This window comes from Podarcis pityusensis, assembly GCF_964106645.2.
Source record: "Podarcis pityusensis genome assembly, chromosome: 8".
In the NCBI taxonomy this organism is placed as follows: Eukaryota; Metazoa; Chordata; class Lepidosauria; order Squamata; family Lacertidae; genus Podarcis; species Podarcis pityusensis.
Window position 1 is genome coordinate 8,714,025 of NC_138033.1, and position 23,685 is coordinate 8,737,709.

A 23,685-nucleotide genomic window follows, 5' to 3' on the forward strand; every position below is an offset into this window, starting at 1 on the left:
GTAACCCTGTCGATTATCCAAGCTCTTTTTTTCTTCTGCGGTCCCGGAGACACGTGAAACCCTCGCTTTGCACCTGCGAGCCGTGGCCTCCCCGTGTCTGGTCGCGACGGGGTTGGGACGATACCATAGCAGGAAAAGGGGGGGAGGAAAGCGATGTAGTTTTCTTTTGCTGCTTTTTCTAATTAATGGTCTCGAGCGGCCGGCACAATCGTGTAACAATCGTGTCTCTTATATGGAGGAGGTGGGGGCGGGGGAGCGAGATGCGGAAGAGGGAAGATGGGAAAGAGGGTGGTTTCCCCCATTTCCCGCCTCCCCTACTTTCGCGGTCACAGTGGTATCGTCCGAACGTCGCGATAAAAACCTCCTTGCTGCAAGGTTCCGAAATAGAACGTTGGAGGCCTGAACTGCGTGTGAGAACTGCTCCTCCCCTGCTGCTGGTTAGAGCCGCAGGGTCCAGCCGTCGCCATGCATGTCAAAATCAAGGTGGTGTATTGGTAAGAAGCCATTGCAAGGAAAATATATATATTATTGCTGCTGCTGCTGCGGTTATTGTGCTCCTTTCCGCCTCCTTTTTATTCGATTGCTGGGAACGCTGTTCGTCTGAACGGGCCATTCCTTAAAAGGCGAACAGATTTTTTAATTATTGCATAAGCTTTATGCTGCTGCATCAACCATTTGCATCGTGCATGTGGCGAAGGAGACTCGAGCCCGCCGATGCTCAATATAACCCCGCAAGGTTCCGCGTTGGGGTTTGCTGCCAAGCAAGCTGATGGCGCCACGCCTCTCGAAGTCGTTTCCTTCGTTGCTGCGGTGGTGATCTTGCTGTTATTTCTAGAGCTCTCCGTCGACGACAGTGAAAATGGCACAGGATGCCCGGGGGCGTTTGGGTAACCTGGGGAGGGAGGTTCCCATGGGACCTCTTGAAGGTTGGTGGTTTCGTCACTTGATATGGGTGACCCATCGGTTTATTGCAACATGAACTCTGGATTTTGGACTTTCATGCATTTTGATTGCAAATTGGCCTGATTTATAACTTGTTATATAATCCAGACAGAAGGGTACTAAATGCCTCTATTAACGTGCAGCTTTGCTGAAATATTTATAGTGCTTTCAACGTTATTCAGGATTTTTATTTTTAAATAAGGGAACACATGGTATCTGATTGCAGAAGAGCAGTAATTGCTGGAAAGCATGTCTCACAAAGATTTGGGCTACCAAAAGGTAGTAGCAGTAAACTCAGGATATTCAGTGGTAATGTGAGTAAAGTAGGTAACATGAAGCCAAGGTTTGGGTAGCCGCACTTCCAGAAACGTAGTATTGAGGATCCCTATCACATGACAGTTCAATGTGGTGTCCTTTTTGCCCAGAGAGAGCATTGAGTGGCGTTGCTCAAACTTCTGTTCCTTCAGCAGAAAAGTAGTGGACAAATTTTGACTAAGCAAACTTCGGAGCACAGTTGGCTAATCCTGGCAGCCGATCTGGCAAGAGTTCATTAGTTTTGAGTGACTGTTACAGGTTGCCTCTGATGCGCAGGCAGCTCAAAACAACTCCCTTGTATGAGCACCAGATCACTGGATCTTTTCTGCTAGAGAGCAAGTCCCAAGTGTTTAAATGTAAGCCTCGAGCCCCTCTGATGTCCGGCTGCAGGTGTCAAAACAGCCAGGAAAGCAAAGTTGGAAGAGGTTAAGGAGAGTTAAAGATTAAAATCAAGAATTATTTTGGGTTGAATTTTAAAGCCCAATGACCCGCTTGCACAGGCTTTAGGCCCCACTTGTGAGTCGTGACCCACAAGTTGGGGAAATGTTGGACCAGCAGAGTCCACTTCTTCAGACTGATGCGAGCAATTTTGTACAGTGCTTGACATGAATCCACCATTGATGTCCACATTCCCACAGATAGACAAATGAAGGTCCCCATGTTAAGCTGCGCATGATGTGTCACTGGCCGGTTGTCTTCATAAATGTAGCTGTCAGTGGTCATAGGGTAATTCAAGAAATTCTTTGCTCACCATAAAAAAGAAAACCCAAGCAAGGGGAATGTTTATTAGAAACTTGGAGAATTATAAAACTGAAAATGGATCCCCAAACTTTCCTTGTTTTTAGTGACTTTCTCTTCTTTACTAAATGGGACACGGGTGGCGCTGTGGGTTAAACCACAGAGCCTAGGGTTTGCCGATCAGAAGGTTGGCGGTTCGAATCCCCGCAACGGGGTGAGCTCCTGTTGTTTGGTCCCTGCTCCTGCCAACCTAGCAGTTCGAAAGCACGTCAAAGTGCAAGTAGATAAATAGGTACCGCTCTGGCGGGAAGGTAAACGGTGTTTCCGTGCACTGCTCTGGTTCGTCAGAAGCAGCTTAGTCAGGCTGGCCACATGACCCGGAAGCTGTACGCCGGCTCCCTCGGCCAATAAAGCGAGATGAGCACCGCAACCCCAGAGTTGGTCACGACTGGACCTAATGGTCAGGGGTCCCTTTACCTTTACCTTCTTTACTCAACTTCAAATGTTGCTCTGAGGTCTGCAGGTGTACTTGGTCATAACGTTTGACAATGTGGGGCTCTAGCCAGCTAAACACCTGTTTAATGGTTCTATTCAGTGGCGTGAAAGAGAGCTTTTTGGATCCGACACCTGATCTCGCTGACATATAAACTGTCTTCTACCTCCTGCTTCTGAGAGTCTTCCTGAATATGCCTGTTTGAGGGGCTGTAGGCATTGTCTGGTTTAACCAAGGCTGTCTGTGATGTTTCACCTCTTGGAAGCAGCACACAGGGCTCTTAACTTTGCCCTTGGATTCAGTATCAAGAAAAGCTATACTTGTTACCATCTGTTAGTCAACCTTGTAAATGAGTCCACAAAATTTACCAACCTGCCACTTTTTAGCTCGCCTGCTCTTTCACGCTAGCCATGGAGGGCATCTGGAAATCAGAGCATCTTTAGAGAACTTGTGAAAGCTTGTGGAACGCCGTCTCCCAACATTTAGCATCCTAAATCAGAAGAAATATTGGGGGGGGGGGATACAAACAGATCTAGAAACTGATGGAACAGCAGAATGGGAACCAGTGGATTGAAATTTTAATGGGATCAAAAGTTGTAGGACCCATCAAAGTTATATTCCTGGCTCCATTTGATTGCTAGACAGAAGGATTGCTGCTTAAGGGATCTGGCTAGTTGCAGGTGGCCTGGTGACTACAGAAGCCAGTTCATGGCCGGTGGGTGGAGATTATGGGAGTTGTAGCGCAGCCACAATTTCCATCTTTGCTTTGTGCTAAATGTGATGTTGCAGTAACGCTTGCTTTTCCTTTTCTTGTAGTGGGGCCTGAGGATACAGTCCCAAGGTGAGTAGATCCTTCTGCCTGATATGTAGCAAAACCACTTAACATCCTGGTCTGCAGCCTGGCTGAAAGAACCAAAAGTAACTGCTGGTTGGATATGGCGCAGCGGTAGTGGCAGTTAGCGCCGGACCCAAGCAGTATTTGCTAGCGCAGTAGTCATGCCTGTATTAGTGCACCACATATTTCGCTTCCAGGGTTTCTAATGTTGGCAGGGAAGATCCCCTCGAATTGCTCTGGATCTCTCTGCATCCTACAGAACATGGGAAGCTGCCTTATACTCAGTATTGTTGACATTGACTGGCAGTGATTCTCCAGGGTTTTGGATAACGTCTCTCTTCCAGCCATACCTGGAGATTTCCGGGATTGATCCTTGGATCTTTAGCACTCAAAGATGTGCTCTGCTAAAGAACCACAGCCTTTCTCATGGCTTGCATGTGCTAATTGAGCACAGGGGTTGAGTCTGAGCTGCTGGCAATGCAAAGGTCTTGGCCTTCCTCCTCTCCTGATTCTGATTCTGGACTGCTTTCTGCCACAGATTCTCCCTGCTCACTAAGCCCTGTTACCTCTTCAGCTTCTGACACCTCCTTTTCCTGGGCATCTCCCTTTGACCACTCATCATCATCCCACCACCAGACCGCAGGCTCTGAGCCTTCTTCCCTTGGGGTTCCCCAGCTGGTCTCTGTGTCCAACCAGTCCATGAGGGCTTAGGGAGGGCTTTAACTTTCTCTGATAACCACAGCTGTGAGTTGATGTTTCGGAACTCTTAAACAACTTCTCCCTCCTCCTCTTAACTTGTAGTATCAGCAGCTCAAGAAGGAACTCGAAAAGGAGTTTCCGGGCAAGCTGGAAATGGTAAGTAGATCCGGGTGCTGCTGGCACAAGTCGTCTTGCTGACCTGTGACCCGTGCGATTTAAGCAGCAGGAAGGGAAGGAATTTGGCATTTTGGTTGCCTCTTAGCGTGGGATGCAAGATACACTTTAACTCAAGGCCCTCTGGGGCCCGGGCCCTGAGACACACACACACACACACACACACACACCCTCAACAAAGGCACCTGGTATGGACTGAAAACCTGCAATGCATCTCCTGACTTGTTTTGCAGAAATCACTGTAAACCAGTGGCTGCCTTTGACAGAGATCTCCACACTGCAGATCCCCTTCAACTTGCAGACCCAGGATGGTGTTGACTAGTTTTCTAGGCTGATGACTCATCTGGCTAGGTCATTAGTTCTTTAAACAGAACTAAGGCAACACCCTATTCCTCCATCTACACCCAGTATTGTCTGCTTGAGTACATTTTCCGTGCAACTCTGGTTCTCCCCGCCCCCAAACTCCTATCCCTCCCTAAAAAGCATCTAGAGCTTTCTTCCTTGGTAGACTTCAGCGGGGAAAGAGCCCACGCATAGCAGTGCTTAGCAACCTTATATCAGACGTTCAGCTTGGCTGCTGGTCTTGGCAGCTTGGGAAATAAGATGTTGTGATCTGAGAACTAAATAATTGTTAATGGTTTCAGAACTCACAGAGTTAAAGAGTTCTGGTGACGTCTCTTTCCTGAGGCGTGGTTAGAAACACTTAAGGGAGGGGTTTGACTCCGAGTGTTTCAGTCTGACTCTCGGACGACATGCGAAAGGGAGAATGTGTCAGTTCTCACCAGGTCTGAATTTATGATGTTATTCTACATGATTAAAGCCAAGAGTAGATAAGGACTGCCTTGTGTCTGCTCTGATTTATTCCACACGTGCTGCACTTTGCTTCTCACCGCTGTGTTTCGCTCTGCTACCGGCAAGAGAAAGAGGCCTGAGGAGGACTTTTGCAGGAGGCACGGATAGCTTGCAGAGTTTCGCAACGGAAGCGTGCCAGGCTCCATGTTCAGTCTCTGTGTACACTCTTGTCCGGTGTAAATAATCCGAAGAATAATGACCAATGAATTGTTGGGTTTGTACTCTCCCTAAAGAAGGAGAACTCATCTTCTTGCCTCTAGCATGCCCCAGGCGTCTTCTGCAGCGCACAGGAGATGTTTCAGTAGATGGTCTGGCGACATCCTGCACATGGGAGGGCTGGGTGAGTGGGGAGGCAATGCCGCTAGGTGTGTGCTGTCTCTATCTGAAGGAGCGTCTCCACCCCCATCGTTCTACCCGGACACTGAGGTCCAGCACCGAGGGCCTTCTGACAGTTCCCTCATTGCGAGAAGTGAGGTTACAGGGAACCAGGCAGAGGGCCTTCTCGGTAGTGGCACCCTCCCTGTGGAACGCCCTCCCACCAGATGTCAAAGAGAAAAACAACTACCTGACATTTAGAAGACACCTGAAGGCAGCCCTATTTAGGGAAGCTTTTAATGTTTGATGTATTACAGTATTTTAATATATATATTTTTTGGAAGCCGCCCAGAGTGGCTGGGGAAGCCCAGCCAGATGGGCGGGGTATAAATAAATTATTATTATTATTATTATTATTACTGTCGTTCTCCAGAAAAGCTTGAAGAATAAATTGTGGCATGCTTGCATCTAATGATAATCCAAGATGCGCAATGGCTCCTTAAGGTGGTTTCATCCCCCCCCCCCCACTTTCTACCTAGACTGGCGAAGGGACTCGTGAGTCCACAGGATGGTTTGAAGTCACGGTGGCTGGGAAGCTTGTGCATTCCAAAAAGGTGAGTCGTTCTGGGGAGCCCTGCTTGGCAAGGCAATGGAAGGCCAATACTTTTTAAATAAAATTTTTATTCATTTTTTTTTTTCATTCATTACATCCATCTCAAATTCTCAACATTACTATGTATTCCTTCCCCTCTCCCCTCCTAGGCTTCCCCCATCTCCCGCTTCTCGTTTGTTTCTCCTTTCACCCACTTTGCTACCTCCTTTTTTTTAATAATATTTTTTATTAATTTTAACATATAAATTGTAAAATGTACCACAAAACTTATCACTTATACAATCTTTTTAGACTTCCATCAGCACCTCTGATGATCCGCCGTTTTAACCACTTCTTATGCATTTCTTAACTTTATATTACCTTTACATCTATTAACAAATCATCCTCCCCCTTGTCCATTTTTACAATACTTCTAATAATACTCCTCACAAAACTTCTTGCAACCCTACAAACAACGTCTGTTCTTCAAAAATACTTTTCAAATACTTTGCTACCTCCTAACAGTAAAAGTTACTAATGACATAACATCAAACATAAAAGTAAAAGTAAATACAGTGTAATATTTCTTATCTTCTACACATTTTCTAATGCAAATAATGTGAATGTTTGTTTAAATCCTGCCATCAAGTCTATCTACTGTCTTTGTTTCTGCAAGTATAATGTATAAATGGTTCCCATTACTTTTCAAAGCTGTTGTCTTTTTCTCTTTGTCATTTTTGCCAATTCTGCATAATTCATCAACTTCACTTGCTGTTGTTCTTTAGTTGGTATTTCTCCAGTCTTCCAATTTTGTGCAGTCAACATTCTTGCTGCTGTAGTGGCATACAGATGGAAGGCCAATTCTTGAGCACACAGCTATACAAGGTGGTGGGTGGTTGCAGATTATTCTCCCAATGCTGGAAAACACAATTTGGCAACCTTACAAGATTTTGTGTGTGTGTGCCTCTTTTTGAACTCTGGAAGTTTTAAATTATTTGCTGGGGTGGTGTTTTTCTCCCTTTAAGATGGAGGAATTTTCAGAGAGATGTGTGCATGTTTTAAATTTGCTCTGTTCAATACCATCTTGGGGACGCGGGTGGCACTGTGGGTTAAACCACAGAGCCTAGGGCTTGCCGATCAGAAGGTCGGCGGTTCGAATCCCCGCAATGGGGTGAGCTCCCGTTGCTCGGTCCCTGCTCCTGCCAACCTAGCAGTTCGAAAGCACGTCAAAGTGCAAGTAGAAAAATAGGTACCGCTCCGGTGGGAAGGCAAACGGTGTTTCCGTGCGCTGCTCTGGTTCGCCAGAAGCGGCTTAGTCATGCATGACCCGGAAGCTGTACGCCGGCTCCCTCGGCCAATAAAGCGAGATGAGTGCCGCAACCCCAGTCGGCCAGAACTGGACCTAATGGTCAGGGGTCCCTTTACCTTTAAATACCATCTTAAGCCAATTCATTAGCCTGTAACCCTTCAGGTATTATTGGTCTGCAGCTTAGGGCATTGGCTGAAGCCATGGGAGTCTGGAGCCCAAGCATTTCTGGAGGGCCACGGATCCCGTCTCTGCACTTGCGCATGGATGTGGTTGGGGAAGAAATGGACTATCCCTTTTTCTCCCTGGCACAGTAGGAGTTAAAATGTGGGAGGACTCTTGTGGGAGAACAGCTGAAAGGTACAGTCCACACACCTGTTGCATGTGCCTGGGCGTGGTGTGGTACAGTCCAGCCAGAGTGGTACTTAAATGCCCACATAGTCCTTTGTTATTCCCCTCCCCCCCCCCCCAAAAAAAATAACAGAAGCAGGCCAAGTGGAGATGTTTATCTGTTTTTTAAAATAATTTTTATTGAATAATTTTATGCTACAAAAAACATTACAACCATACTACCACAAAATATAATTGAGACATAAAAATTACATACATCAATATTTTGTTATTTGTTATTTACCGTCTTATTTCCTCCCAAACATTCCGTACAAAACACACACACACACAAACACACGGGGGGGGGGGAATTAATAATGATAATAATGAAAATATTTCCCCCCTTTTATCTTACAAAATCTTTTCTTCAATTTTGACTTCCTGTCAAGTCCCACTGCATATGTTTTATCTTACAACTGAAATGTACACAAAACAATAAACCTTTCTATATAAATTTTCCAATTAAGTGGAGATGTTTATCTAATCCATATGGTCCTAAAAATTGTATTTATATAAGTTTTTTATTGTTAAATTGCTTTGGGATGCTTCCTGGGAAGGGATTTCTAGATGAAGTGAATGAAGAGTAAAAGAACAAATTATCAAGTAGGCAAGAATGCAGCTTGTCCTATAATAAAATAAAATAATAAAAAATTTATTTGTACCCTGCTCATCTTTTCAGCGTATACAAAAACTTAATAAAGCACTAAACATGAAAAACTTCCCTATATGGGGCTTTGGGCAAGTACAGATCTAAGAGTTCAAAAATGAAAAGGAACTTCTGCGCTGAGAAGCCGAATTCTGCGAGTGGCATAAATAAACTCTACAGTCACATTGTAATGTAGCACCCAAAGACCAGTGTGTACCAACTCTGTGTCCTCATGGCATCGATCTGTCCCTACACCGTAAAGGAACCCTAGGCGGACAATGATCAATCTGGTAGCTTCTGAAACTTTTTTGAGAGGTGGGATGGGGACTTCCTTTTCTGACCTTGCTTTTTCTTTCTGCCAGAATGGAGATGGCTTTGTAGATGATAGTGCCAAGCTGAAGAAGATAATCATGGCCATCAAAGCCGCCTTGGCGTAAGGACGGCTGGAAGAATGCTCCAACAGCTTAATGCTTAGCAGAGGTAAAAAAACAACCTGTAAATATTTCCGCCTGTAATACATGAGCTGTCAAGAGCCTTGGCTCCACGGTGGGGTCTGTACTGGGATCAAACTGCTCTTTCACCCTAGTGCTTGCAATATTGTTCAGTTAGGCAAGGCTTTCTCAAAAACGGTAGCAGTAGGCACACTGCCATTGTGATCAGGTCCCTCTACTGCTGGGCCTGCTTAATACCCTAGCTAGGAGAGTGTATCTACATGATGATGCCAAATTACTTTGTCTGATACAGATTTGAAGCCTACATTTGGCTAGGATGTATCCTTCTAAATGGTTCTATCTTGTCTTGCAAATAGCGTGAACCAAAAACAGTTACGTGAGTCAGTGGCAGCTCAAGATCAAGGGTGACCTTTTGTTTTTGCTGATCAGGATCCTTGGGGCAGAGTTTGGAGATGAGCTCTGGCACGTGTGAAATGTCTCTGAGCATGTGCAGAGTTCTAATCCACACCTAGATAGGAGGAATGCGGTCTTTTGTCAGGCTGTATACAATAGCATCTTCTGCCCTATACATGCCACGCTTGAAGCATTTAGCGTAGCTAGTGGGGTGGTGGGTGGCAGCTTGGGGAAGCAATTGCTCATGTACAAAATCACATAACCGCATTGTCTTTCTCTTTCTTGCTCAGCAGCTCAAAGAAAAATCTGTTTTGTTCACCTTGGCCGAGCGCTTGATGACGGGAGCTGCTGAAACGTCAGCCGACACCTGGCAGTTTCCTGAAAACCCTTGCGTAGGATGCCAGCTTGAGCAAAGCCTGATGGGAGAATTTGAGCTCTGAATAAGATGCACTTTGACACCTGTGTGCTGACCTGGGCAGCGCCCAGCAACTGCAGTGCCTAACACCTTGGTGTTGTGTATTCAGTGTGTGCTGCACGCGATCTTGGCTTTCTGTGTAGTTCTTGTTTTAATCTGATATACTAATGGTGGAAACTGATTCTAGATCGCAGTGGAGGGTAGGCATCGTAGAGCCCTCTCACTAAACAAACAAACAAAACAAACTTGTTCTGGCTTCTTAGATCATGGGGTGCTCTCGGGTGCTTTTGCCTTCTGCAAGTTGGCAACTTAAAATACGCTTACCCAGTGCTTACACAACACGGTGGAATCCGATTCCTTTTCCACACAAAAAAAACAAAAAACATTTCATTTAATATAGGCCCAAAACATGCAACTTGAGTATTCTTTCTTGTTCCTTTCCCACCCCACTCCCGATTTTCAAGTTGCAAGATGGGGAAAAAAATTGAATCCATTTGGTATCCAATAAAAGACATTTCAAGTTGTAACCTGTGTGGAAACACTTTATTCTCTTGCTTATTTGTGCATAACTACACAAAGTTGAGGCATAGGCTATCTACGTTTTTACACCAATATTTTACCTTTTAATATTTTACCTCCACCCCTTTCGTTGAGCCCGGGCACGGAGATCCAGCACTGAGGGCCTTCTTGGTAGTGGCACCCACCCTGTGAAACACCCTCCCATCAGATGTCAAGGAGATAAGAAACTATACAACTGGAAGACATCTGAAAGCAGCCCTGTATAGGGAAGCTTTTTAAGGTTTAATGTTTTACTACATTATTATATATGTTGGAAGCTGCCCAGAGTGGCTGGGGCAACCCAGTCAGATGGGCAGGGTACAAATAATAATATCATTATTTCCAGATTAAGGTCTTAAGCTACCGTAGATCAAAGCTGAGCTTATATGAGTGCCATGGGTGAATGGCTGCCTTGTATTCCATGCCCATTTCATCCTGTGATCAAAGTTTTGTAGTTTGTCTTCTCCCATCCCCTCACAGTGAAAGCGTAACTTCTTGTAGCCTGTATACCCTTTTCTGAAAAGAGATCCAAGTGCAAAAGACTCCTCCAGAAGTTGATTTAGTGACTGCCCAAGACCACCATAGCGTTGTTGGGATGAATAAAACTCTGCAAATAAATACTTTTCTCTCCCCCCCCCCCCTTTTAAGGCATGCGTGAAATTTGATTCCAATCTTCGTAAATGTGTGACGTCTGCTGTAATCCTCAGAAAAACATTGAATTGTATTTATAAATAGTAATATGACCTCTTTTTCCATAGTTGGAAGAAACATTGAGAAGCATTGTAAGTAAAACCAGGAGTATGGAGTGCTGCTGGAGCAAGAGGGGCTCCAGCTTAAATTATCTAATCTTGTTTGGTATATTGAAGCTTCCCCCTGATTTTGCCAGTGCATGTTTCATTCAAAATATTTTCATTTTAAAGGGCACTAATCAGCTTAGTGCACGTTTTGGTTCACAATTTGTACCTATTACAGAATGCTTAAGGGCTAAATCTCAAGTTTAAATACTGAGCAAGAGCTCTTAGGTCCCCGACTGTGATGCTTATGTGAAGCTCTGGTCTGCCGTTGCTATGCCAACAGGATGCCACCACTTGGGTACTAAGCTGCTTACAAAGCAGGAATTAAGTGGTTCCTTCAGAGCTTCGCAAAATGAAATTGCTCTTGGTTTTTGTTTTCATAACAAGAGAGCTGGGAATGGAGTTGAGGAGATGGTGGCTCTCCTCACAGTTATGTAGTTCCATTATGGTATGTTACTGTATGCATATGACTGTGTGCACCCTGCTTCTTAAAAGCAGGAAAAATCCCATTCCTAAATTGCTTAACCAAACTAAAATTCCAGGGAAGCAGGGTACTTGGTTTGAGCACTTTGACTTCCTCACAAAGAAACAGTTTCAAGTGCAGCCCTTTGTAGTGTGCTGGGGCAAGGATAAAACTATTGCCAAGAAGCGTAGGGGAATTGTGGATACCTTTTGTGGACTTTAAAAAAAAAAAAATTATAGTTAATGAAATTGCAAGCAGGATTTGCAATAAAAGCTGCAGAAGAAAAATGATAATAAACATTTTGCAATAAAGATATAACGCAGTAGAAAAGGTTTGAGTAAAAACACGAGGTGGGGTGGGAAGTCAATTTATGAAACAATTTAATTGTTATGAAGATTATTGTGAAAATGTTTGAAACATTTAATAAAAAATACACTGGGGAAAAAGAAATGTGGAATCTGGCCCTCCAGGTGCTGCTGAATTCCAGTTCCCATCTGTCCCAGCCAGCATGGCCAATGATTGGAAAAGATGGAAACTGTTGTCCAACAAAATCTAGAATGCTGTAGGTTCGTCACCTCTGGTTTAGTGTTCTCTGTACAGGCATGGCTGCTGTGCAGAAGGCACTGAACTTCAACAGGAAGTCATGGGATGAGAGAATGGCGTGAGGGGGCAGACTTGATAAGGCATGTGGAAAAAATTCTAGGACACAACAAGACACAGCATGGAAATGGGAAACAAAGCATGGCATTTAGATTTAAAAGAAGTAGCTGTTATGAGAGCGCAACGGACTATACAGTTCAGGGGCGTTTCAATAGGTGCACGGTCTTTTCACAGTGATCTGTAGAGAGCTGTCTGTCCTAAACTTGAGATGGTGGTCACGGGGGTGAAGGAGCAAGCTGTTACTAGTTATTAAATTTGTATAGCGCCCTTCATCTGTCACTCTCAGGGCAATTCATAATTTAAAATATTGACGCAAACAATCTGTACCAAACATTCTCAGTCCAACGTCAGGAACTCCAAACAAGCAAAAGCAGGAAACTAGTCAGCTTTGTTGCTTATGTAAAGTTCTGTGCTGAAAACAGAGTTGCTGGGCTCATTTAGAATAGTTTGCACTGATCAATAGGGGCTTAAGTGGATATCTTATGAAAATAGTGGCACAATATAATTCCATCCCTTACTACTGCTGCTGTTGCCCCACAGTGGCTTTTGATAGTTTTGGTTTTGCTCACTGTTTACAGCTAACATCCACCAGAGATCATCCAAGTATCTGTTACACATTGAGACATTTGGCAGGGGTCCAACATTGCTCCTCTCAACCCGCAAATAAGATGAAAAATATTTGAACCAGACACTGCAAATGTTGAGGCGGAGAACTGCCTTGGGAAGTTGCCAAGTTTTTCTCTCTCGCCTAAAAAAGAATCCTCTACACAGTAGCTAGTCCTTTTTTATAAGTTAATTTCCTTGCTCTGTGTGAAGCGTGCAACAAGTAGCAATAAATTTAAGAAGGATGTTGGCAAGGCGGAACATGTGCAGAGGAGGGGACCAAGATGATCAAGGGTCTGGAAACCAAGCCTTATGAAGAATGGTTGAATGAGCTGGGTATGTTTAGTCCGGGAAAGAGGAGACATGATAGCCATCTATCTCAAAGGCTGTCACATGGAAGAGGGAACAAGCATCTTTTCTGCTGCTCCAGAGGGTAGGGCCCAAATTGATGGATCCAAGTGATAAGGAGATTCCAACTAAACATCAGGGGGGAAACTTTCTTACATTAAGAGCTATTTGACAGTGGAACAGTCTCCCTTAGGTCTTTAAGCAGAGGTTAGATAGCCATTTGTCATGGTTGCTTTAGCCGAGTTTCCTGCATTGCAGGCAGTTGTACTAATGACCCTCAGGGTCCCTTCCAACTTTACAATTCTTTGATTTTATGTGAAAAGATGCAATCTGCTAAATGCCTGTGGATTGCTTGCAAACAGAATAACAAGAATGGAGGGGTCAGTGGGGGAAGCAGAAAGAAAAACAGATGCATTATATTTAGTATTAGCAGCAAGGGTGTAGGGTGGGGGAGCATAATGTAAATTATGTGGCTTGTTCCCACACTCCAGCATCAGTGATCCCACTAGCCTGTAAGAAAAGCTTTACAGAATGCTGTGGTTCAGGGCTAGGGAATTAGCTTTCGCCCTTTCTAAGCTCCAAAGGGCTAGTATCCAGTTCAAAACCTAAGCATTAGATTGCAAGATAGGGGGCTGGGGAATGTCTTTAGAATAGGAAAGGGGGGGGTAGGGTATTTTTCCTCTCCCTCAGAAAAGCTCCACATAGGATAGGGTGGAGTTTTCTAACTTCCTGGTGCATATTCCCCTGATGCCCAAAACTCACCTACAGGGTACTATATAAGCTGCTAGGGGCTTCAGCCCCCTGCTTTCATTCCCTGCCTCCAACTGACAAAAGACCAAGCCAAGAGTGTTCTGCAACATGAGAAGGTCTGGATGTAAACTGAGACAGCCCCATGGTTGTCACAGAAGCTATGAATTCCTGAGCCACTTCAACTGCATGGACCTCTCTGTGGATGTTAATGTCCTGGGCGGCTTTGGAAGGAAGTGAAGAATACAGGTTTAATAAAAAATGTGAATTTCCCCCCGCAATAAATCAAGTCGAGACCAAAAGTGTCTAAGACCCACCGCTCTTCCCCCTCTGCTGTTAGGGAAACTGCTGTCAAAACTATAGAGTCCCATAGTTTTTTGCTTTTTTTTTCAATGATGTGTGTGTGCATTTAATGTAAAGAATCAAGCTGCATTTTCTGTTAATTAAGAGCCTCTTATTTCTGTAGGAATTTCCTCTTTTTATAGTTGCCTGCCAACCCATAAATGTTTGCTATGTAATTCAGTCCTATGTGTTTTTAAGCAGGTCTAAGTCCCGATGGGACTTACTCCCTAGTATACGCTCTTAGAATTGCAGCCACCCTGCCTATTTTTATCCATGTTCACCTAAAAGCAAATCCAGTAGTTAACAAAGACTAGAACGGACAAAAGATTCAAATGGCCTGCCACTGACCTAAAACCACAAAGTTTGTTCCTGAGGAAACATGATGTCCAATTGCATATGGTAAGTTCACTGGTGTGCAATTTTAGTCTCTCCGCATGGCACACAGAATCCATTTAGTATTCCATGGAATCTGTGGTGAGGATCCTATGGAAATCAAATTATGATTTGAGATCACGGCGATGATTGTGAACAAAAAGTGATCACTTGATCATGCTGCAACAAAAAATATTTTAAGTTGCTGTTGACGTGATTCACGTAGGCCCAATTCTGAGCAACTGAAGTTCGCATTCCTTTGATATTATTACAGGTGTGCTGATTTTTTGTTACAAAACTCGTTGAGGCGATTATTTCAGAACCACATGCGAGATTGACTCAGTTCGACTCGCAAGTAAACCGACCATTCTCCTGGAAGAATGGAGCATGGCTTGGCTGGGCGCTGCTCCATTAAAACACATTGCTTTCGGCACAATTTATAGCGTCTATAGTTTGCACCAGAGCAGCTTCTTTCAAACGACGGCTAGATATTTGTGGCGAGGGCAACCGTTGCCGTATGTGAAATGTGGAAGGAAACCCTGGCGTTTCATGGCTTTCTCTTTCTGGGGCTCTCCGTGCGGGAGCAGAGGCGGAGAGGGCCTCGCTGAGGCGTTGGCAAGGCGCTCAAGATGGCTCCCGAAGAGCCTCGTTCACCTCAGCCGACCCGCCGCTTCTTCCAGCCGTTCCCTCCCCCTCCCCCACCCCGCTCCAGCCCCGTTGCATGATGGTTAAATAGCCTGGCCCTGGAACCCGCCATTTTCTGTTGGGGCTGGCGGGAAAAGCGGGAAGGGAGCGGAGAGCAGCGCGAGCGCCGCCGCGGGACGACCAAACGGCACCAACGGCCGCTGAAGCGCGAGGCGTAACAGCTCAGGTAACGAAAACGCCGCGAGGGGCCGCCGGCCGAACCCCGCTCCCCGCGCGCTCTTGTCCTGTTGGGTGAGGGCAGGGAAGTAAAGGGGGGCAACTGGAAACCGAGGTCGTCTGAGGCGATGCCTTCGCTCCTTCATTTCTCTCCCCCCCCACACGCCAACGCTTAGACGCCAAGTCCCGCCTTCCGTCTGCATCCCGCCGCCTATTGGCTGAAAGAGCGAGGGTGACGGCCGCTTCGCTGATAGGCCCGAAACCCCTGAGGGAGCTCGGGATGGGATTGGTCGGCAGCCGGTGTCAATCGCCGAGGAGCATTTTTTCCGGAGGTTCTGTGCCCTCCCCCTCCCCCTTTTGCTCTCCCGGGTTACAAACCAATTGGCCGGCCGCGCGCTGGCCAGTCGGGAAGAAAGGCTTCTGCGGCCTGCGGGTGGGGGTGGGGGTGGGGGGGAGTGCTTTTATGCCACCTGACTCCGGGCAGCCAATAGGAGGAAGCGGTCTCCGCAAAGGCTCCTGGGGCGTGTAGTCCATTTGCGGTGTGGCTCCTAGGTGTTCCCCAGGTGTCCTGGCCATGTAGTCGCCCCAATGCTTCCTGTTCCCAGAGGTCACCGCAGCCCCTCCCCGTGAACAAACAACCCCCCCCCCCGCTTTCCTAATGTTGTTACTGCACGTGCTCCCCACCCCCCAGTACGGGATGGGGGGGGCTGTGGTTACCATGGCAACTGCCTCTTCTGTTTGCCAGGACCACCTAATGACGACAGGCCGTTCCTTTTCTTAGACCTTGCTGCTAACTCTGGTTTTTCTAAAGTTAGGTTTTACAGAATCAGCTGTGGAGACTTTGTCCAGTTAGGGCGAATGGGGAACTGCCCCACCAACCTCATCCAGGCCAGGGGGTGACTGTTCCACCGTCGATCTGCTCTTATTATCAGAAAGTTCTTCCTGATGTTTAGCTGAAATCTCCTTTCTTATTTAACTTGAAGCCATTCGTTGGCGTCCTGCCATCCGGAGCAGGAGACAGCAAGCTTGCTCCATCTTCCATGTGGCAGCCCTTAATATATTTGAAGATGGCTTACAGAATCTCTTCTCAGTCTCCTCTTTTCCAGGTTTCCTCATAAGGCTCGGTCTCTAGACACAGTATGTGTCTAGGATTTTAAAGCCGTTTGTAAGTTGTAATGGAAGGTTTTTGGGTTTTTTTGCTGGGGGTGGTGGTGGTGCGGATATAGTGCAATCCTGAGCAAGTTTACTTAGATGATTTACACCCTTGATGAATTCCACTTTGAGCCAGGTGCAGGCTATTTTCACTGTGAGCCAGGTGCGGTGCTCTCCCACTGCGTTCACACAATATTGTTCATTCTCTCGTTCTCTCTCTCTCTCTCTCTCTCTCTCACACACACACACACACACACACACACTTGAAGGCGAAACAGTTGGTTTGGCTAGGTTCTCCACCACTCAGGTATTTTAGAAATTAAAAAAACTATAAATTTGCTTGTGCATTTTGATAGCAGATTTTTTTCACCCCAGAGAATGTAGAAGTATAAAAATAATATTGTAGCATTGGTGGTTGTTAAGGTTTTTATGTTTTGTGGTCTTAATTTATATTTGTGAGATTGCTTTACAAATACTGGAGCTAGTTTAGGAAGCTCTTTGAATTCAGCATGTTTGATGTTACTTTTTATTGCTAGCAGTGAAGGTAGAGTTTTGAATCCAGAACAGAACTGAGATATGAACAAGGAAGCATGGCTTCTATAAAACATCCACATTCTCACACCCAGTAATTGTTCATTGTGTAATAATGAATGCCAGCAATGTTACAGAACCAGATTCTGATTCAGAGCCATTACTGCCATTTGATTAGTTTGATCATACAGTGTTTCCCTCTCCAATACTCCATTCTTGCTAGTTTTTACTCTCTCCCAGAATTAGGAAGCTAGGAAGTGTTGTCTTAAGTTGTTTTTCTGCTGACTTCTCTGACCTTTTCCTACTGGGAAAAGTTACTGCATCTAATAAAGTGAATTCTAACACCATGAAAGTTTCTGCCATAATAATTTTTAAGAGTTGTATCCAAGTAAGTTCCACCCGGAGTAGACCGATTTAAATTCATTATTATTATTATAGTTTATTACCCGCCCTTCACTCTCAGGTACTAGGGCAGGTTACACCAATTAAAACACAATATTAAAAACAATTTGAAACAGCTTGCAATCACATAAATAAGGTACCTAATTAATAATAAACCCATGTTAGTCATATCCATTAATTTCATTGAGTCTACTCTTGAGCATGACTAGCAATGGCTGCAACCATAACCCTTTAGGGTGCCACAAGATTATTGTTTTGCTGCAGCAGACCTCTGGAAATTAATGCTCTGTATTAAAGTAATTCTCTGTATTAAAATACGGCACATGCATTTCTTGGGCCTTCTGGTTTTTACCGTGTAAGCCTATCTGTGCACTTTCAGAAGTAAGATTGAGTTCCATGAAACTTACTTCCAAGTATAGGATTGCAGTCTTATGTTAGCTGATGCCTGCTTGATTTTTTAAAGGGGGAGGGGCAGAGGGAAAGGTCTGTGGAGCAGCGTGTATGACAAAGGATGAAACGGAGGGAATATATTGTGGAGCTGAGACACACGAAGGAGATACGTTCTTTTATTAGACCCTCTTTTTGCATGTCCCCGTGTATAATGCCAGACACTGCTGACTTAAGTGATTTCTGATCAGAATAAAAACAACTTGCGCTCCCGGAAGGGCTTTTTCTTTCCCTGACTGAAGTAATTAATCTCTGTAGGTGCAGATGCAAGTAAACAAAAGTAGTTCACTTCCTACTGTGGTGTCAGTGTAGACAGCAAGAACTACTTTACTGCTAGTGTAAAACTTTATATTTGTCCCGCACTTTCTATGCAAGTGAACTTTAAGGCTCCTGCTCTTTCAACTGTTAAATGCAGATGTGCCTCAGATGAAATGACAAAAAAGTAGATACAGGTAATGCATCATGTAAATATTTTAATTTTAGGACTTTATCAGGTGTTGAAATAAGTTTCCAGAGAAAGTGGGGCTTGGCATGTCATGTGTACATCTGCTAAAGCTTCAGCAGTTCTCTTGATGCTGTCTACTGTGCCGGCTAGATAGCCAAAGTGAATTGGTTCAGGCAGCTGAATAAGGCAACTGAATTGCTTAAAGAACCTATGCATGAAGACGATGCATCAGGCTTTTGGACAAAATGGAGGAGTCATATATACAGCAGGTGGTTGTTCTGGGGTGCTGCTATGGATAACCCATTAGGTTCCTTCCAAAACCTAGCTTCTGTTATTGACAGGGTTGTGATTTCTGGTTTTGGGGAAAGTTCAATGAAAATCTAGAGGTCCCCCCCCCTTTTAATAAATATATTCTGTTCATAGATGTTTTTACCATGAAATGGGGTTTGTAAACTGAGCCCAAGACCCCAGAGTTGCTACTGTGTAGTACCTTACAGTGCAAATTGGACGCAGAGCTATCAAAAGTGTCCCTGTTTCCCCATAAACTCATCTGTACTCCATTCCCTTAGCAGGTTTCTTGCAGCTTAAGGACCACCCAGGATGGCCCGTACTAAGCAGACTGCCCGTAAATCCACTGGCGGGAAAGCTCCTCGAAAGCAGCTGGCCACCAAAGCCGCCCGGAAAAGTGCACCGTCCACTGGTGGAGTGAAGAAACCTCACCGTTACAGGTATTTGGAACAGGCACTCGATAGCAGCTCAGTTTTTTGGCCAGTACAGGGTGGGGAGCACAGAGAAGCCAGGCAACTGCTCTCAAGCCCTACAATCTGGTCAGCCCCTAGCATCAAGTAAAAGTGCTCTCCAAAGTTGTCATGGAGCTGGGGATTTGGGAAGGAGGGGTGGCTGCTCAGTTTCTGTACCCTGTTTCCCTCCATTCTCATGACTGTGTTAGCAAGGTTGGAGGGAGATGACTACTATTTCCCTATACAGTGGTACCTCTGGTTGCAAATGGGATCTGTTCCAGAGGCCCATTCGCAACATGAAAAGAACGCAACCCGCAGCTGCGCGTTTGCACACACGTGGATTGTGATTTGTCGCTTCTGCGCATGCGCGTGACATCATTTTGCGCGTGCGGCGAAACCCGGAAGTAACCCTTTCTGGTACTTCTGGGTCGCCACGGTACGCAGCCTGAAAAAACGTAACATGAAGCAAATGTAACGTGAGGTATGACACTAATTTCTCCCAGGCCTGGCACTGTGGCACTGCGAGAGATCCGGCGGTACCAGAAATCCACAGAATTGCTGATCCGCAAGTTGCCATTCCAGCGTCTGGTTCGTGAAATCGCTCAGGACTTCAAGACAGACCTGCGGTTCCAGAGTGCTGCCATCGGAGCTCTGCAGGTTTGTGCCTCGTCTCCTTGTTGCCTCGCCCTTCCTCCTCCTGAAGACTATGCCTGGTTCCAGAGGGCTGCTCCTTTCTGGGAGTTTAAAGGCCAAAAAGAAACCCTGCTTGCTTTTTGCAGCACAGACTGTGTCATGTGCCCTCAGACTGTTCTCTTGAGCTGCTTGATATTTCATGAAACTCTCCCTCTGACACTTCTGTGCTGTTGTCACCTTCTAAATTCATAAGCTGCATCTAGCATCCATTGGACATGTTAGATGTGAGCTGGAGACCTGTGCCTGAGCAGAGTTGTTGTGGGGGGGGGGTGTTGTGCTGCTTTCTCCTTTGCTGGGGTTTGGAGAGGTGCTTTCTGCCTTTATTGCAGCTCCGTTGATAAAGAGGGGATGGGGAACCTGTGCTGATTCAGATGCTATTGGACTCCCAGCTCCCATCAGCTGCAGCCAGCATGGCCAAGGATGATGGGAGTTGTAGTTCAGCAACATCTAGGGAGCCACAGCTTCCCCGCCACTGTCGAAACTATTAGATGGGCTGAGGCAGGCTGGGAGAAGAGAAATGAGGAGCTGTCACACCCTCCCTTCCAGTCTTCCACCTCCTCCTCCTTTGGAGGTCATGCTTGTTCTGGCAGTGACCATCTGTGCTTGAAAGTAAGGGAGGAACAGCTGCTGCCATAGCAAGCGAGGTCCTCCCACTTCTTTAAAAAGAAGGTAAGTGTCGCTGTCAAAAGATGAAACCGAGATAAGAGTGTGGCAGCGTCTCCTCCTCCTGGGAGCTTGGGGTGTGAATAAGATGTTGTCGATATTTCTCTCCTGTTCCATCTGGCGATGCTCCCTTCTCCACGATTCCAAAAATTCCAAGGGAATTGAATTGCGTGTATCCCTTCAGCAGGCAGGTAATGTATGTGATCGGCCTTCTGTTGCGTGCAAGACGAAGAGCTAGCATTTTGAAATCCATCAGTTTGTCAACACACAGATAATCTGTTGCAAAACCTTGCTGCTTGTGTTTTGTATCAGCCCCCCCCCCACGCTTGTGCATTTCAAAACTGCTCCCTGCAAAGCAGTTCCATTATTTTAACTTGAATTTCCTTGTCTCAATAGGAAGCCAGCGAGGCGTATCTTGTGGGTCTGTTTGAGGACACCAACCTGTGTGCCATCCATGCCAAGCGGGTCACCATCATGCCAAAAGACATACAGTTGGCTCGCCGCATCCGTGGCGAAAGGGCTTAAGTTCTCCTCCCCTCCCCCTTCTAACATTTATGCCCCTCCCCAGGCAGCCCCACCCCTGCTTGTGCAGTGTACTTAGAATACACTCCAGGTTTTATTTCCCCCCCCCTACCTACTCCTGTTTGTAGTGGCTAGGACACGTGAGAAAATGTTAGATAATCTATTGTAGTACCTCTCCAAGATCGGGAGACTTGATTCCTATTCATCATGTACAAGAAAGAAAAAAAAATCCTTTGAAACCTGTAAGACTTCTGGATGTTGTTTTTTTGTATTTTTTTTTCAGAATTGCAAAAAAATAATAAAAACCCAACAGGGGACACTTTTGAAATACCTGGTTTTGTACACACAACTTTAAGTAGATAATAGGCGTTTCAATGATAAAGAGCTTTTGGTCTTCGGTCTGTAAAATATCTGCAAAGAACACTACACTCTTTTTTCTTTGGTTAGTCTTTTTTATTTTTGTCTAGGCAAGGAGTGCTTTCTAAATCCCACCCCCCTTATTTTCCATGTGTCTTGTGTCTGTGACTCTGACCTTTGTACCAATAGGGACTACTCATCTTGAGGCAGTAAAGAAAAAATAATAAATGTTGAATGACAACATATTTGCTTCCTTAATTTTTGCTTAATGGTGGTTTGTGGAAGACCTTGCCAGATCCCACTTTCACACAAAGCGAGACAGCCCTGTGGTTTGCAGTGCTGTTGGAAATTTTAAAAAGCAAAAAAGTATGGGTTGCCAGTAATTTTCATACAGCACCTCTTTGAGTGTACAGAGCACTTCGCGTCCCTTGTCTTGGTAATCTCTTTGTAGGATAGGCCATTATTACTGTATACAGGTAAGTGACGTGGGTGGCACTGTGGGTTAAACCACAGAGCCTAGGACTTGCCGATCAGAAGGTCGGCGGTTTGAATCCCCGCGACGGGGTGAGCCCCCATCACTCGGTCCCTGCTCCTGCCAACCTAGCAGTTCGAAAGCACGTCAAAGTGCAAGTAGATCAATAGGTACCGCTCCGGCGGGAAGGTAAACTGCGTTTCCGTGTGCCTCATCTCGCTTTATTGGCCAAGGGAGCTGGCTTAGTCATGCTGGCCACATGACCAGCTGTACGCCGGCTCCCTCGGCCAATAAAGCGAGATGAGCGCTGCAAACCCAGAGTCGGTCATGACTGGACCTAATGGTCAGGGGTACCTTTACCTTTACCGTATACAGTGGTACCTTGGTTTAGGAACAGCCCTGTTTATGAACTATTCAGTTTACGAACTCCGCAAAACCGGAAGTAGTGTTCAGGTTAGCAAACTTTACTTCGGTCTAAGAACGGAAGTCGAATGGTGGAAGGGTACCAGCGGCAGGAGGCCTCATTAGGGAAAGCGCACCTCAGTTTAAGAATGGTTTCGATTTAAGAACGGACTTCTGGAACGGATTAAGTTCGTAAACCGAGGTACCACTGTACTTGTATTGCAGGCCTGAGGCTAAGGGAAGAGTGGCTTGCCTAAGTCTATCCAGTGCATTCGTAGCAGTGGTGACATTTGAACCATGAACGCTTGGCTCATAGCTTCAGCACCATCCTAACCAAGCCTAGTGAGAAGCAAGTCCTACTGCGTGTCGTGGGGCTTACTCCCAGGCAGACGGGGTTAGGATTGCAGCCTCAGTCCCTTACTCTAGTGCTCTCTGCAAATGTGACATCTTGTTTTATACAACTGGATGTTTGGAGATAACAGCGTTGAATTAACTTGGTACGTGGAAATTTGGGAACCCTTGACACCTATCAAAAAGAGTAATTTAGGAAGCGAACCTTTTCCTGGCATGAAGATCATGGTTGGTGGGGAAAAAATAACTGTTCAGCTGCTGTTACAGGCCCAGTTCTTCTATTATTATTTTTTAAATGATATTTATTAAGGTTTCAAAAAAAGGTTACATAGATAAAAAGAAAAGAAAAACAGAAAAGAAAAAATACAAAATACAGAAAAAATAAAAGACACTTAAAAACAAATCAATCTTTCCATGCCTTACATTTCATTTACTTGTTTCCCTGACCTCCTCACACCTCCCTTTTTTGTATTCCAGTTCAGTTAGTTAATTCAGCAATTCCTTTCCCTCTTTGTTTTTATCTTAATCCTTTAACTTAATATATTATAACTTTAGATTCTCACCTGTTAACAATCCATTTTTACATACACCTTTATAACATTGCTTGTTACAGGCCTAGTTCTAATGACATTAGAAAAAGTTGATAAATATATCCTGAATACAAACCTACCTCGTGTTTGGAGTTAAACTGCAGTCTAAAGTCAATTCATTAAAATCCTTTTGATTGAGTTAACCTTACTTAACAGAAACTAATCAATTGGCATAAGATTTGGGGGGGGGGGGCACTTTGCTACCCTGATACGTCTGTGTATCTCGGGGTAGAAGGATGTCTTAAATCAAGCTGTGTGTGTTGAATCGGAAGAGAAGGGCATTTTAACCTGTTTCCCTTGATCTACAGAATCATAGAATTGTAGAGCAGGAAGGGACCCTGTGGTCATCTAGTCCAACCCCCTGCGAGGCAGGAAACTCAGCTCAAGCATCCATGACAGATGGCCATCCAACCTTTGCTTAAAATCCTCCAAGGAAGGTTTGTTTGGAAAAATTGCATGAGACTTTTGTTTTTTACTCCATTGGGTGTGATTAAAAAGAACTCCCTAATGGCAAAGATGAATAGGTTTTTTGGAATATTTTTTTGTCTCGGGTGCTTCTTCTTTAGCAAATAAAAGCTCTAGTGTAAACAGTGGCAGAAATGCCGGGACATTG

General features: G+C 45.1%; 2 protein-coding genes and 1 long non-coding RNA gene across 5 annotated transcripts; 2 read left to right on the plus strand and 1 right to left on the minus strand.

The window, feature by feature from the left end:
• The first annotated feature begins 334 nt into the window (after positions 1 to 334).
• SELENOW (selenoprotein W) lies at positions 335 to 10,084 on the plus strand. Of its 2 annotated transcripts, none has more exons than XM_081019538.1 (6): positions 335 to 494; positions 3,305 to 3,329; positions 4,125 to 4,178; positions 5,903 to 5,977; positions 8,660 to 8,777; positions 9,433 to 10,084. In XM_081019538.1, the coding sequence occupies exons 1-5, from the start codon at positions 466 to 468 to the stop codon at positions 8,732 to 8,734; spliced, it is 258 nt and encodes an 85-aa protein (XP_080875664.1). In that variant the 5' UTR covers positions 335 to 465; the 3' UTR covers positions 8,735 to 8,777; positions 9,433 to 10,084. The 2 variants fall into 2 exon arrangements, with proteins under 2 accessions (XP_080875664.1, XP_080875665.1); XM_081019539.1 differs by having other exon boundaries at positions 9,436 to 10,084.
• Positions 10,079 to 15,040, minus strand: LOC308484631. The gene is made up of 2 exons (XR_013990059.1): positions 14,421 to 15,040; positions 10,079 to 13,954 (listed from the first exon to the last, which is right to left on the minus strand). It is a non-coding gene; the product is annotated as an uncharacterized lncRNA (long non-coding RNA).
• Positions 15,041 to 15,171: 131 nt separating this feature from the next.
• Positions 15,172 to 21,500, plus strand: LOC308484498 (histone H3.3A). Of its 2 annotated transcripts, none has more exons than XM_081019516.1 (4): positions 15,172 to 15,315; positions 18,852 to 19,010; positions 19,526 to 19,679; positions 20,775 to 21,500. In XM_081019516.1, exons 2-4 carry the CDS (start codon positions 18,883 to 18,885, stop codon positions 20,901 to 20,903), a joined length of 411 nt encoding a protein of 136 aa, XP_080875642.1. In that variant the 5' UTR covers positions 15,172 to 15,315; positions 18,852 to 18,882; the 3' UTR covers positions 20,904 to 21,500. The 2 variants fall into 2 exon arrangements, with proteins under 2 accessions (XP_080875642.1, XP_080875643.1); XM_081019517.1 differs by having other exon boundaries at positions 15,176 to 15,315; positions 18,855 to 19,010.
• The last annotated feature ends 2,185 nt before the right edge of the window (positions 21,501 to 23,685 follow it).